This window comes from Felis catus, chromosome B1, assembly GCF_018350175.1.
Source record: "Felis catus isolate Fca126 chromosome B1, F.catus_Fca126_mat1.0, whole genome shotgun sequence".
Lineage (NCBI taxonomy): Eukaryota > Metazoa > Chordata > Mammalia > Carnivora > Felidae > Felis > Felis catus.
The window spans coordinates 145,746,060-145,760,576 of NC_058371.1; the positions used below are offsets into that span (position 1 = coordinate 145,746,060).

General features: G+C 39.2%; 1 protein-coding gene across 10 annotated transcripts in view; it reads right to left on the reverse strand.

Annotated features, from left to right (window-relative positions):
- Positions 1 to 14,265, reverse strand: part of LOC101095098 (alpha-fetoprotein-like) — a 53,910-nt gene extending 39,645 nt beyond the window's left edge. For 9 of the 10 annotated variants that reach the window (XM_019829378.3, XM_019829380.3, XM_019829379.3 and 6 more), the window contains exons 1-5: positions 14,109 to 14,265; positions 12,910 to 12,961; positions 12,628 to 12,769; positions 11,087 to 11,298; positions 680 to 812 (exon numbers count right to left, since the gene is read on the reverse strand). In XM_019829378.3, the coding sequence (XP_019684937.3) occupies positions 680 to 812; positions 11,087 to 11,298; positions 12,628 to 12,769; positions 12,910 to 12,961; positions 14,109 to 14,193 (624 nt within the window). In that variant the 5' untranslated portion in view covers positions 14,194 to 14,265. The remainder of the gene's footprint in view (positions 1 to 679; positions 813 to 11,086; positions 11,299 to 12,627; positions 12,770 to 12,909; positions 12,962 to 14,108) is intronic. The other variant, XM_019829377.3, reaches the window with a different exon arrangement.
- Positions 14,266 to 14,517: the final 252 nt, after the last annotated feature.

Below are 14,517 nucleotides of genomic sequence, written 5' to 3' on the forward strand. Positions count from 1 at the left end.
TATATACTGTCCCCTTCAAACCGGTGAGGTGTTTCAACCAATAGACCATGACGGAAGTTATTTCTGAGGCTAGGTCATAAAAGGCCATACAACTTCTGCTTTATCCACTAGAATACTCATTCTTGAAGATTTGGGCCATTTGTAAGCAGTCCAGCAGCCCTGAGGCTACCATGCTGTGAGGAATCCCGAGCTAGCCAGGGCAGAGAGACCACCTGGAGAGGCCCTGAGATTATATGAAAAGAAAAAGGTGTTGAGCTAACCCCCAGAGTCCCCCAGAGTCCTAGATCTAGCCACTGTCTGACTACAACCACAAGAAAGATGAGCCAGAACAGCCCAGATGAGCCCTTCCCGAACTGAGCCCCAGAAATCATGAGAGAGAATAAAATGATTGTTGTTGTCTTGAGTCAATAAATGTTGGGGTGCTTTGTTACGCAACAATAGTAACTAGAATATTAAATATTTGTAATGAAGTACTGTCTATGCTAAATTATGCTTTCAGATTTTATTGACAATATGAATTGCCTACGTAACTTGTTAAAATGAAATCTTATTTAGTAGGTTTGGAGAAGAGCTTCAGGTTCTGCATTTCCAACAAGCTGCCAGGAGGTAGGAGTGATGCCAGTTCACAGTCCACCCTTTGCATAACAAGGCTCTAAATCACAATTGACAAATATTTTACCTTTATCTGGAAGCACTCAGTTTTGTTTACTTCTTGGCAACATGACCGAATAGCTGTTTCATAGCAAGCAGACATGGTCAGAATAGTAGGTCCATACAAGAATGGATGCTTTCTAGATGTTTCATAAATGTACCTGTAATGTGGCAAACGCGGAGTTGTGAAATTTAGAATTCAAGGACATGCGCCAACACTGTCTCTTAAAAACTTAGGATTCATTTTGTTTTGTTAACCGGAAACTTCTAGAATTTCGTGGTGAAAGAGATGAGGTAGCAGTATACATAAATGCATCACACGTTCACACACATCACCGTGGACAGATCCCTGTGAAGTTAGTCAGACATTCCCTGAATGCCCTTGAAGTGGCCAACTGTAACTACCAGGCTGGTGGGGAAAGAAAAAATAATGAAAACCTGTCGCTTTTATATAAGGAGTGGAAGGTAGAAAGTTCAATAGTCCAAACTGAATTGTAAATGCACAATTGTACAGCTGGTGCAGGAGGATTACATTTAGGAGCTAGTGGTGGGGGTAGAGGAGTCTCTCAAGATCATCCAGAAGTTCTTTCTAGACGAGGAAAGTTAATGTCACTGCCCTCCAAGATGTGCCCCCCAATATTTGGGTTTGTTACTAAGTCCCCAGTTTTTATTTCCCTCTCAGGTTTATTCATTCTTCCTACTCATAGAGCCTGGGCTTCAGGTCTGCCTTTCACTTATAATTATATCTCCTATATGTGCAAAGTTTGTTCCAAATACCCCACAGACACGCATGCAAATATACTTGACAAGAGGACATTACAGGCAAAAACTGTCTCGAGGCTCACACAAATTCATTTCTTTTCCTGTTTGTACAGGGAGAGTCTTACTTCAGCCTCCCTTGCAGTTAGGTTGGGAACATGTAACTGAGTCCTGGATGATGAAATATAAATGAGTGTGCTCTACACCGCTTTGAGGTGTGGCTGTTAATGTCTTAGCACAGTTCCCTGTTTTCTCCTTTTCTGTCTCACAGTAACCGTGGAAACACACGCTCCAGATAATATAGAGATGGAAATGTCTTGCATTCTTGAGTTACCGCTTGGAGACGAATTGTCAGGGACTGAGCCAAGTTAGAGAGAGATGAGCTTCAAAGTGTCAGAGTAGCCAATTAAAATGAATTGAAAGTAACACTTAAGACTTTAATCACTTATGAGGATAGTATGAGCAAGAGGTTAAACCAGAGAAAGTGCTGACTCCCTACCCTGTCCCCTTGTCCATTCCCGCCCCCCCCCATCCCCACCCCATGGACCTGCACCAGTCAAGGATCAGGTAGATCATCACAGATGTGAGGATGGCTTACTCCTGAAGGAGTCCCAAACAAAAGGCCCCTGTGGTTTTAAGGACACTGGGGCAGGGGGGAAGGGGAAGGGAAAGGTCTGAGAGTTGGAAAACTCTGAATGCTGAGCTAACATGCACAAAATTCTCTCCAAGTTTCTCCCTTCATCTCCCCCCCTCCCCATTAGAAAGTCTCAATAGAGGCACCTGGGCTAGGAATGAAGCTAGAAAAAAAGTATGGCCAGTTTGGAGGGAGAAAGGGACTGAGTCCTTGACTGCGACTCCTTCAGTGGCTGAAATGTGTTTTGCCCCAATCTGGAATGGGAATGACAGCTTTACCCCATGAGGAATGTCATCGTAATTGCCAGGCCTGAAAAAAATCATGCTCAGGATTCAGCCAGGAGCCAGACTCTTCAAGAGTCACCAAAGAGAACTACCCGATTTAGACTGTGATATGAACAAGAAATAAGTCTTTATTAAGTCAATATTTAGGATTTTAGGATTTATTTCTAAACATAGGATTTACTTGTGACCACAGAATAGCTTAGTCCATCCTGATTATTATAAAACTTAATAAAAGTTTAAGATGTAATGTCTATAAAGTAGGCATATGTCACCAGAAAAAATGGTGACACCAGAAAACCAGGTTTTTAACATTAAAAGGATAATGGAGGAGATGATAGATAGAACAGGGACTTGGTTCATGTTTTAATTTCCTCCCGCCCCCAGTTCTTGGATAACACATAAATCTTTATTCCTGCAACTTAACTCTAATTTCTTTTGGGATACCAGCTAAGGACACAGCTGCTGCAGCCATTGAAGTCAAACAACAAGTTGGTATTGTTGCCTTCCCTGAAATGATTGAAAAAAACAATTATATTTCATGACAAATGGCCAAGGAAATGCTTAAAATATTTGAAGAGAAATCTCCACATGTTACCGGGTCTAGAAAACAAAATCACACCCAAGAAAAGTGGCTAGAGTTTCTGGAGTCAGGGACTATACCCACATGTGACTGCATTAGAAGAGTATTTCTTGCTGCTTTCTGAAGTTTAGGGCCAGATTGAGAATCATGGCACCATAATGAAAGATGAGAGATTTTGCAGGAGACCTGAAGCACTAACCAAACGGAGACCTTATTTACAACGGATGTGTGTAGCAATCCTGTGGTAACATTTGCTTTTGGTTAAAAGTACAAAATCTTGGGGCGCCTGGGTGGCACAGTCGGTTAAGCATCCGACTTCAGCCAGGTCACGATCTCGCGGTCCGGGAGTTCGAGCCCCGCGTCAGGCTCTGGGCTGATGGCTCAGAGCCTGGAGCCTGTTTCCGATTCTGTGTCTCCCTCTCTCTCTGCCCCTCCCCCGTTCATGCTCTGTCTCTCTCTGTCCCAAAAATAAATAAACGTTGAAAAAAAAAAAAAGTACAAAATCTTTTCTTGTTGGTGGAGGACCAAGATGGTGGCCATTAGAGTTGTTTACTAAATATTTCCAGTTCCCCTCCTTTCAGGCAAGTGGTAGGACTGTACATACCCAACCCCTCTCAAGTGAGGTATGACAATGTGACTTGCTGGTTAGTGATGTCTGAGTAGAAATGATGAGTATTTCCTCTAAACAAGCTTAAGAAACAGTGCATGATTTACTATCATCCCCTTCCCTTGACATAGGAATCAAAGAAGCAAGTGTTGGGTCTTTCTCAACCTAGGTCTCTAAGTGACTATGATAATCAGGCCTCCTACCGATCTACATTGGACAGATAGCATGAGTGAAGAAAAAAAAAAGTTATATTGAGCTGCTGAAAATTAGAGATTGTTTGCTTATTTGCTACCACACTAAATTTAGCCTATCCTTTTGCTCTTTAAAAACCTGTAACGGAAAAAATCATCTACAAACCATGGAGGGGGAGAAATAGGCCAAATAATAGAACTGAACATGATTCATTAGCAAGACTTAGAAAGGTAGGTGTGTGTTTGGCAAAACAAAAACAAAAACAGAAAACAAACAAACAAACAAACAAATGCTCTTCATTCTCACCAAGGGGCTCTCAAGCCCTTGGAAGTTTAGTCAATAGATTTCTATCAGCAGAGTTTCTCAGGCCCAACTTGTAGAAACAGAAGAGCAGAACTGATATTATCAACATATACCGGGCCTCCCAACATAAGGCAAAATTCTTGATCAAAATGAAATTTCACCCAAGCCATTCAATACCTCTGCTCTCTACTGTGCATGCTAAATTAAGAGTTCATTACTGTGCTACAGTAACTTAGTTCCCTTGGAAGATATTCAATATGAGCCAATCTAATTTCAAATCTCCAAAGGCAAAGTTTAATTTAGCATAAGGAAAAGGTTTCTAATAATTACAGCCATTTACACAATGGAATGTCCCTATTGTAAGATAACATAGGGTGAGGCTTGGTCGGAAGTTGGGTTCTATAGTCAGACATACAATGGAAGCTTACAATAATTAAAACTGTTATTGAAATTTTCTTAGATAATCCAAAGGTATAGTAACTATGGTTTTGTGTATCTGTATATTATATGTACCTTTTGAAAAGTCTGAAAGAGCTGACTTGTCACTCCAGCTTTGATATATACGTTACTGTTTCCTTGGTTGAGAATTAAGTAAAGTTATTGCCTTATAATTAGGAGAAAAGTAGTTAGAAAATTATTTTCCCCCTGAATATTCATAGTTGTCTGCACATAAGTAAAGATTATCATAGGAAGAGAGTTAATATGACAGAGTAGTGGGGTGGGGGGGGACCCTATGCTTGCCTTGTCCCTCAAACACAGCTAGATAAATATCATATCATTCTGAACCCCCAGGAAATCGATCTGAGAACTAAGAGAACAAACTACACATCTAAAGAGAGAGAAATGGCCACATTGTGGAAGGTAGAAGCTATGGAGAGTTGATTTGGGGGACAAAAGAGTTGTGGGTGCTGTGGAAGGGAGGGAACCCTGATCATGGAGAGCAGAGAGAGAAAGAGAGAAAGCAGCATGCATGGGATTGCACAAGAAAAACACTTCCCCAAAATCATTGACTGGGAAAAAGAGAGAGGCTGATCATCACAGTTTTTGCAAGCAGTGGAGTTCAATGTCTGAAGTTTTAGAAGTCTGGGCCATCACCGGGTAGAGGCTGATAAGCTTTGCAGTGTTCTTGTGGAGGAGGGCAGAGGCGCTGGAGTGGACAGGGTGCTCTGAAGATCCTCTGGGCCACACTGGGAGAGAGAGTTCCCTTTCTTGGAGTGCATTTGGGAGAGGTGGCACTGCCTCTCAGGGGACAAAAGACATGGTGGGCACCATCGAGCAGCCCCATTGATCAGCATAGCAGCAGAGACACCTGCTGAGGGCAGCTAACACGGAAGTCAGCTTTTGGCATTGCTTCACCATAAACTCCGAGCCCCTGTGTGTTCATGAAACTGCACTTTTGGGACAAATTGACAGCAGCCACAGCACAAGACCCTCCCCCAGAGGATTAGCATGGGTCTGTGTCATGCCTGGTCCCTAAAATTTGGAATTTTGAAACCCAGGCCCGTGCCCGAGATAAAACACAAGAGTACTATGCCACAAGGCAGGCAGTTGGCTCAGACGCAGACAGGGTGAATGCAAGGATCTGACGGAAGCCTGAAACACAACAGAGACTTTTCGCTCCTCTCTTGAGGGCTTCCCAAACAGCGGCAGGTGCAAACTCCCCAGTCCAGGATGAGAGAACTGGCTGATGCCATTTTCCCCCCCAGCCCATCAGCACAGACGGATTTCCATAAGCAGCACAGCACCCCCAGTGGAGGCTGGAGCCACTTACCCCAAGCCCCACCCCACTGAGCCCTGTAGGTGCATCTTTACTAGGACAGGAGTGCCTGAGAACCAGTGCAACAAGACTCTCCCCCAGAAGACTAGCACAAACCTCCCACATACACCAAGTCTATTGATCACAGAGTGCTACAAACTTCAGCTCTAGGGAAAATAGAATCCAGCCGTTTATAACAAGCACACCAAAACACACCTAGTTAAAACTCACCACACACTGGACAAGGTTCAAACGCTTCCCATTGCAGGCAAGGAGAAACTCTGCAGAGAACTGATCTGAGGGAAGGAGCAGCCAAAACATAACAGCAAAGTGCACAGGCATACGCCAAAAAAATCTTCCTGAAGTACCAAGGCCTATACAGTATATGACCTCGTCTTAATATAGCCATTACCCTCAGGAGCAGGAAATGCAATGGTATTTCCTAACACACAGAAAACAGAGTCTAGCAAAATGCCAAGACAGAGAAATTCATCCCAAAAGAAAGAACAGGAAGAGGTCACGGCCAGGAATCTAATCAAAACAGATATAAGTAATATTCCTGAATCAGAATTTAAAACAACACTCATAAGGATACTAGCTGGGCTTGAGAAAAGCATAGAAGACACTATGGAGTCCCTTACTGCAGAGATTAAAAAACAAAACAAAACACTGGGGCGCCTGGGTGGCTCAGTCAGCTGAGCGTCCGACTTCAGCTCAGGTCACGATCTCGCAGTTCGTGGGTTCAAGCCCCGCGTGGGGCTCTGTGCTGACAGCTCAGAGCCTGGAGCCTGTTTCAGATTCTGTGTCTCCCTCTCTCTCCGACCCTCCCCCGTTCATGCTCTCTCTCTGTCTCAAAAATAAATAAACGTTAAAAAAAATTAAAAAAAAAAACACCTAAAAACTACTCAGGCTGAAATTAAAAAAATGCCATAACTGAGATGAAAAACCTACTGAATGTATTGACAACAAGGATGGAAGAATCAGACTACTGATTATATTACTAATTAATAATATAGAAGATAAGATTATGGAAAATAATGAAGCTGAAAAGAAGAAGGAAAGAAAAACATTAGATCATGAAAGTAGACTTAGGGAACTTAGTGACTCCATAAAGTATAATAACATTCTTGTCACAGGAGTCCCAGAAGAAGAGAGGGGGAAGTGGGCAGAAGGTTTGTTTGAGGAAATTATAGCTGAAAACTTCCTTAATCTGGGGAAGGAAACAGACATCCAAATCCAGGAGAGAACTCCCATCAAAATCAACAAAAGCTGTCCAACACCAAGACATATCATAGTGAAATTTGCAAAATGCAGAGATAGGAATCCTGAAAGCAGCAAGGGAAAAACAAATTCTTAGCCTACAAGGCAAGACAAATAAGGTTTGTATCAGATCTCTCCACAGAAAGTTGGCAGACCAAAAGGGAGTGGCATGATACATTCAATGGGAAAAAAAATGTAGCCAAGAATATTTTATCCAACAAGGCTGTCATTCAGAATGGAAGGAGAGATAAAGAGTTTCCCAGACAAACAAAAACTAAAGGAGTTTGTGACCACTACACCAGCCCTGCAAAAAATATTAAAGGGGACTCTGAGTAGGAAAGAAAGACCAAAAGACTAGAAAGAAACCGAGAAAATCTCCAGAAACACTGGCTTTACAGATAATACAATGGCACTAAATTAATATCTATCAATAATCACTCTGAATGTAAATGAACTAAATGTTCCAATCATAAGACATAGGTTATTAGAATGGATAAAAATAATAATACCCATCTGTATGTTGCCTATAAAACACTCATTTTAGACCTAAAGACACTTGCATATTGAAAACGAGGGTATGAAGAACCATTTATTATGCTAATGGATGTCAAAAGAAAGCCAGAGTAGCCATAGCTATATCAGGCAAACTAGATTTTATTTTTTTAAATATTTTTCAAGTTTGCTTGCTTTGAGAGGGGGGGGAGGGGCAGAGAGAGAGGGAGAGAAGACCCTAAGCAGGTGCCAAACTCAGCACAGAGCCTGACACGGAAGTCAATCTCATCACTGTAAAATCACGACCTGAGCCAAAATCAAGAGTTGGGTGCTTAAACCAAGCCACCTAGGTGCCCCCAAACAAACTAGATTTCAAACCAAAGACTACAGCAAGAGGTAAAGAAGGGCACTACAACATAATTAAGGGGTCTATCCAACAAGAAGATCTAAAAAGTGTAAATATTTATGTCCCCAACTTGATAACACCAAATATATAAATCAGTTAATAACACACATGAAGAAACTCATTGATAATAATACAATAATAGTAGGGGTCTTTAATACCCCACTTACAACAACGACAGATCATCTAAGCAGAAAATCAACAAAGAAACAATGGCTTTGAATGACACAGTGGACCAGATAGATATAATAGATACATTCAGAATATTTCATCCTAAAGCAACAGGATACACATTCTTTTCTCCTTTCTTAAGTTTATTTATTTGTTTTGACAGAGAGAGAGTGCAACACATGAGTGAGGGTGGGAGGGGCAAAGCAAAAGGAAGAGAGAGAATCCAAAGCAGATTCTGCACTGATGTGCACAACTGTGAGATCATGACCAGAGCCAAAATCAAGATTCAAACACTCAACTGACTGAGCCACCCTGGTGCCCCAGAATACACATTCTGTTCAAGTGCACATGGAACATTCTCCTGAATAGATCACATACTGGGTCACAAATCAGGCTTCAATAACAACTAAAAGACTGAGGTCATACCATGCATATTTTCAGACCGCAATGCTATGAAACTTGAAGTCACCCACAAGAAAAATTTGGAAAGACCACAAATAATGGAGGTTAAAGAACCTACTACTGAAGAATGAATGAATTAACCAGGAAATCAAAGAAATAAAAAACACATGGAAGCAAATATCTCTGGAGGAAAGGGAACAAAAGCAAGAATAAACTATTGGGATCTCCTTAAGATAAAAAGCTTCTGCATAGCAAAAGAAACAACAAAACTAAAAGGCAGCCTACAGAATAGGAGAAGATATTTTCAAATGGCATATCTGATAAATTGGTTAGTATCCAAAATTTGTAAAGAACTTATCAGACTCAATACCCAAAAAACAAATAATCCAACTAAAAAATGAGCAGAACATGAATAGACATTTTTCCAAAGAATACATACAGATGGCTAACGGACACCTGAAAAAGATGCTCAACATCGCTCATCTTCAGGGAAATACAAATCCAAACCATGAGAGATACCACCTCATACCTGTGAGAATGGCTAAAATTAACAACACAGGAAACAACAGATGTTGGGAGGATGCAGGGAAAGGGGAACTTCTTACACTGTTGGTGGGACTGCAAATTGGTACAGCCACTCTGGAAAACAGTATGGATGTCACTCAAAAAGTTAAAACTCGAACTACCCTACAATCCAGCAATTGCCCTACTAGGTATTTACTCAACATATACAAAATAGTGATTAAAAGGACCACATGTACCCTGATGTTTAAAATAACATTATCAACAATAGCTAAACTATAAAAAGAGCCCAAATGTCCATCAACTGGTGAATGGATAAAGAAGATGCGGTATATATATATATATATATATATATATATATATGTGTGTGTGTGTGTGTGTGAGCTACACACACACACACACACACACACACACACACACACATATATGAAGATTACTCAGCCATAAAAAATGAAATCTTGCCATTTGCAACAATGTGGATGGAGCTAGAGTTTATTATGCTAAGCAAAATAAGTCAGAGAAAGACAAATACCATATGATTTCACTCATATGTGGAATTCAAGAAAGAAAACACAAGAACAAGGGGTAGGTGGGGGAAAGGAGAGGAAAGCAAACCATAAGAGACTCTTAAATATACAGAACAAACTGAGGGTTGCTAGAGGGGAGGGGGGCAGGGGAATGGGCTAAATGGGTGATGGATATTAAGGAGGCATTTTTTGTGATGAACTCTGGATGTTATATGTAAATGATGAATCACTAAATACTACTCCTGAAACCAATATTACATTGCATGTTAACTAGAATTGAATAAAACTTGCAAAAAAAAAAAAAAAAAGATTAACATACAACATAACTCAACATTGATTTCATTGTAAATTCTCAAGAAGAGACTAGATTCACTGCCTGAGTATTGGTCAGACTCCGTAATCTCTGAATGTTCAACTCAAACCTGATTTTAGACTTCTCCTTAGAGTGGAGGAACTACAAATAAATAGGTAGCTGGGTCCTATTTTGGTTCCCATTTGGTTTCCCCTGAAGTCAGATGAGTTGCAACCTGCCCAACCCCTTGTTCCTTAGTCCTTTCTACCTAAGTAACTGGGGCCAATTAATTTCCTTTTGAAGGCTCAGTAATCTCTGGGGGCAATTCTGCCCTTATATGGGTGAATTAAAGGAGTTTGTATTATTCAGCATCAAATCATCCTGTCTGCTCGTTTATCTGTGGTCTAAAATTTTATGTCTAAAATCTGAAATAAAATCACTACTATGCTCCTTGCAGTCTAGAATCAGCAATCAGACCTTTGCCTTATTCCCATTGTCTGAACCTATCTTGATAAGATGGCCGAAACTTCATTCCTTGAGAACTGAAGCTTTGTGTTTCTCTTGTCATTTCTATCTCTCTAGGCATTGGTTACCTGCCTCTAAACCCCAGTCACTTGCTCACACCACACATACATAGACCTCTATGGTCACGAGAAGAAAAAATGACCTTGCCTACCCATTTGCTATAATGCTATTCACTCCAGGTGGGAATTATAGAATCAGACTTTATGAATAGAAAAGCATCTCTGTCTAATCTGCAATTGTCACTTATTCCTAGGTTCCATATGCAAGGCTCTCTCCATGCCTATCAGGTACCCTCTCTGCTATCCCTTGATGAATCTCCCAAATGCCAGCCTCTTGCCAGAGCTATTACCTGCTCTCTGTCCCCAGTACTCTCTGTTTATTATGCTTGGCCTGATTGCTATACCTTGTAACATCATTTGCTACTGGTCTGACTAATCTAACCAATAAGGAGGTGGGTTCTTTACATTGTCCTAGTCATGTTTAAAATTTATTTAAACATTTTTCTCATCCTGGTCATTTTTAATGCCTCTATACACAGACCTGTATATTCACTAAGACTGTAATTGTCATTCTGAGGGAGAAAAATATATATTGTAGCTCAAACCTTTACTTCAATTCCATGTAATAAAGCAGTGTGTTCTCAGAGCCCATATATTAAAAAAAAAATCTGTCTTCAAAATTGAAAACACTCTTCTTCAGAGAGTATGGCAAGGAGAAATGACTTACCTCTCCTTCACTGATGCTTGATTCTCTTTGTCTACCTCGCAGATCTGCTCGAGATTTGGAATTTGGAATACATCGCTATATTCTGTGTCATCTTTTTTGTATAATAGGAAGCACTTGAGTCTTGCTTTGTTATTTACATTGCAACAGTCAGAAAACTCCTGTTTGTCAGCCATTCCTTGGTTGTTACAAACATGCTCTAGGAAGGTAGTCATCTGTAGGAGGAATAATAATAATTTAAAGGTGAAAAATGTATGATCTACATCCCTAACCACAGGAAAGTTAAAGAATTATTTCAGGAAAAGACCACTGAGTGTACAACTTGTATTTAACAGTCCCTGGACATAGCTCTTTAGAGCAAAAGCTTTTTAGGTTTTGAAGTCTAAACTCCCACATGCTGACATGGGCCAAAAGGAATTCATCACTCTCTCCTTTCCTATGTAATTGCTTCATTTTCATATAGTTGTTAAGAGGTATTAAACACAAGCCAAAATTACAGAGCCTAACGAAGTTCAGGTATTTTTTTATGAGAACTATCCACCAAGAAATAGATGGTAATTTGCTTTCCTTGCTTCCTAATTGTTTTCAGTTTGGTTTCCATGGGAAGTTATTTTAAGAATGCAACTCTGAAGCAGTGTGTATTCAATGTCAAATATTCAAATGAAAATGTGATAATTTAGTTAGTTTTCAAATACCTTGAGTGGCAGTAAATGTGTGGGATGCTGTAAACCTCAAAAGACATATATTTCTAGATTCGGGGGAAAAGGGCAAAAAAAAAGGCCATCTTTTGAAGTAGAAATAAGAAGTAATCACTATAAAGTAAGTGAGACTAGTCATTGGCAGAAGCATTTCATTTAAAATGTGTTTCTCATAAGACTGATAATTTTTCTGTCTACTTAGAGTCTAGTAAAAGATAGGTGAGTTTTAGCTCCAAGAAGATGGACTTAAAAATAAAAACCTCCCAAGAAATAAGAAAACCACTGACTTATAGTTTAAAGTGTTTGGCATGAGGTAAGTGATCCATAAAATCTGTAGATTGTACAAATATGTTGTTAGTGTTTATCAAGAATTCACTAATTACAAGACAGACATACTTTATGAGATAGTAATAGTCCCCAAGATTTCCTACTAACTGGTAAAAGGAGCCTATAATAATATTCACCTCTTTCTTCTTTTTCATATTCTCTTAGAAACTTTTTTAAATTAGTACTTTGATTTCCCAGTTACCTTTATATAAGGATATTAGACAATAGTATTCTAGAGGCAGAAGAACAACCAACTTAAATGAACAAATTGGCATTTTTAGGTTATAATAGTCGCTTGAGTGTTTTGTTCTCTGAGTCTGACCTCCCAGCAATGAAATGAAAAACTGTAGGTTTATAAACCTATAAAATTTACATTTTGAGTGTGATTCACGTACACATCGCTGCCTTAAAATCCCCTACCTAATTGTTCAGCACCCCACCTCATAACAACACCTTCTGGGTGGAATTTCGGTCTAAAAAAAAAAAGGGAGAGAGAAAGACAGAACACGATTCACCTACCAACTGGTGAGAGCATTCAGACGGTGATTCCTGTGGCTTGAGGACCTTGCACTTCTCTGCACGATCTACCAACTCTTCAACTATGGTTTGTACTTCTTGATAAGTTGATTTCTGAAGAAACTGAGCAACCATAATGCTAGTACTGAAACATAACACATGTGAGAGTGCTAAAAATAGAATCAAAACTCTTCCCCCATCGTTGTGAGATCACTGCCACCTCCCCCCTCCAGAATAAGTATGATTTCAAATTTCAGACAAAAGAATATCGATAATACAACTCACATGTCTCTTAAGTTCTCTTGCAGATAATTCTGCCTATTAGTGTGGTTCAAGGCTGAAGAAAAATGAGATTTTATTTGCATAAGAGGATATTTTCAAAATTGAAATCTCCCTGTATAATTCTGAAATATATATTTTTTCACTTATAAATTTCCAGGTCAATTCCATTTGCCCTCAAAAATTAAAACAAGTTACCAGAATTTATATTCACTTGTGTTTAAACTGCATTCTGTGAATAACTTATTTCTGTTCAAATATATTGTGTACTTGAAATCTGTCATTGGCCTCCCATTAAGTTGCATGTACTTGTGTTGACACACTTGAATTAATTAATGTGATTTGGTTATTTAACTCTTTATATTAGAAGTTACTAGAACATCCAAGGAATGCTAAGAAAATTAAGGTTTAACATTGGTAACAAACATACAAACATTAGCACTTTGACAGGATTCATTTGGCAAAGACATTATCTCACCCATTTTGGATTTACTCATCAACTTTATCTTTCTTATCACCTCCACTCACCACACACACACACACACACACACACACACACGTTCTCTATTGAAAACAATACCTTCTGCTTATACTAATAGCTCATAAAGAGCTTAACAGCTACCTGTTAAATAAAGAAATCATTGTTATTTACTTGCCCTGTTAATATAGAGAAACGTTCTGGAGTCAGTTACTCTGAGTTCAACTTCTAGCTCTAATACTGACTGTGGCCTTGGAAAAATTACTTAAGCTCTCAAAGTTGCTGCTTCTCCATCTACAAAATGTAAATAAACTCTACCGCATTGGATGTTTGTTAGGATTAAATGGAAACATGTGTGACGCACCAAGCACAGTGCCTGCCACAGAATAGGTACTGAAGAAGATAGATCGTAATATTATTCCTGCTATTATAAATACAATTACTTTATCCAAAATCATTTATCCGATTTCAAATACAAGTTTGAAATGGATCATTCCATCACCAAGAATGGAAGTAAGACTAAAACGAGATCTTCCTGTGTGTGTTGCCTCAATATGTTAGTTCTCTTTCTGCATCCGTTCCACAAATTAATTTCTAGCCATTTCCAATGACTCTATTGACAATGATGAGCACTGAGAAAGATAAACCTTTCCATACATATTTAAGTAGTTGCTATGCCTTTACTTCCTGGCACATGGGATATATAGAATGTAAATAGGATCCCTACCTGCAGCTAGTAAACTTCTCTGTAGAGTTTGGCATTGAACGTAGCTGAAGAAAACAAGAAAACATATGGGTCTAAGATTCTTCATTATTTTAGATGAAACTTTAAAGAAGGTACTCTATCACCTGAAAAAAATGAAGAATCCTTTTATACTCTTATTCAAGTAATTACTATTAATAATTAACCTTTTCCTGGTGAATATTTTTTCCAGGCCAGTGCGACCCTGATAAAATTTAAGAATCTCATGACAATGAAGAAATATTGTTAATAGATGGCATTCATTAATGAATACTGGATTTTAAAATCAGTCATGTGAATCTACTTGTTTTTTCAAGATTATACCACGTAGGCCTTGTAATAATCAATATGCGCCTTTGGTAAATATCTCATTTCCTGGAAATGCTTGTTGACA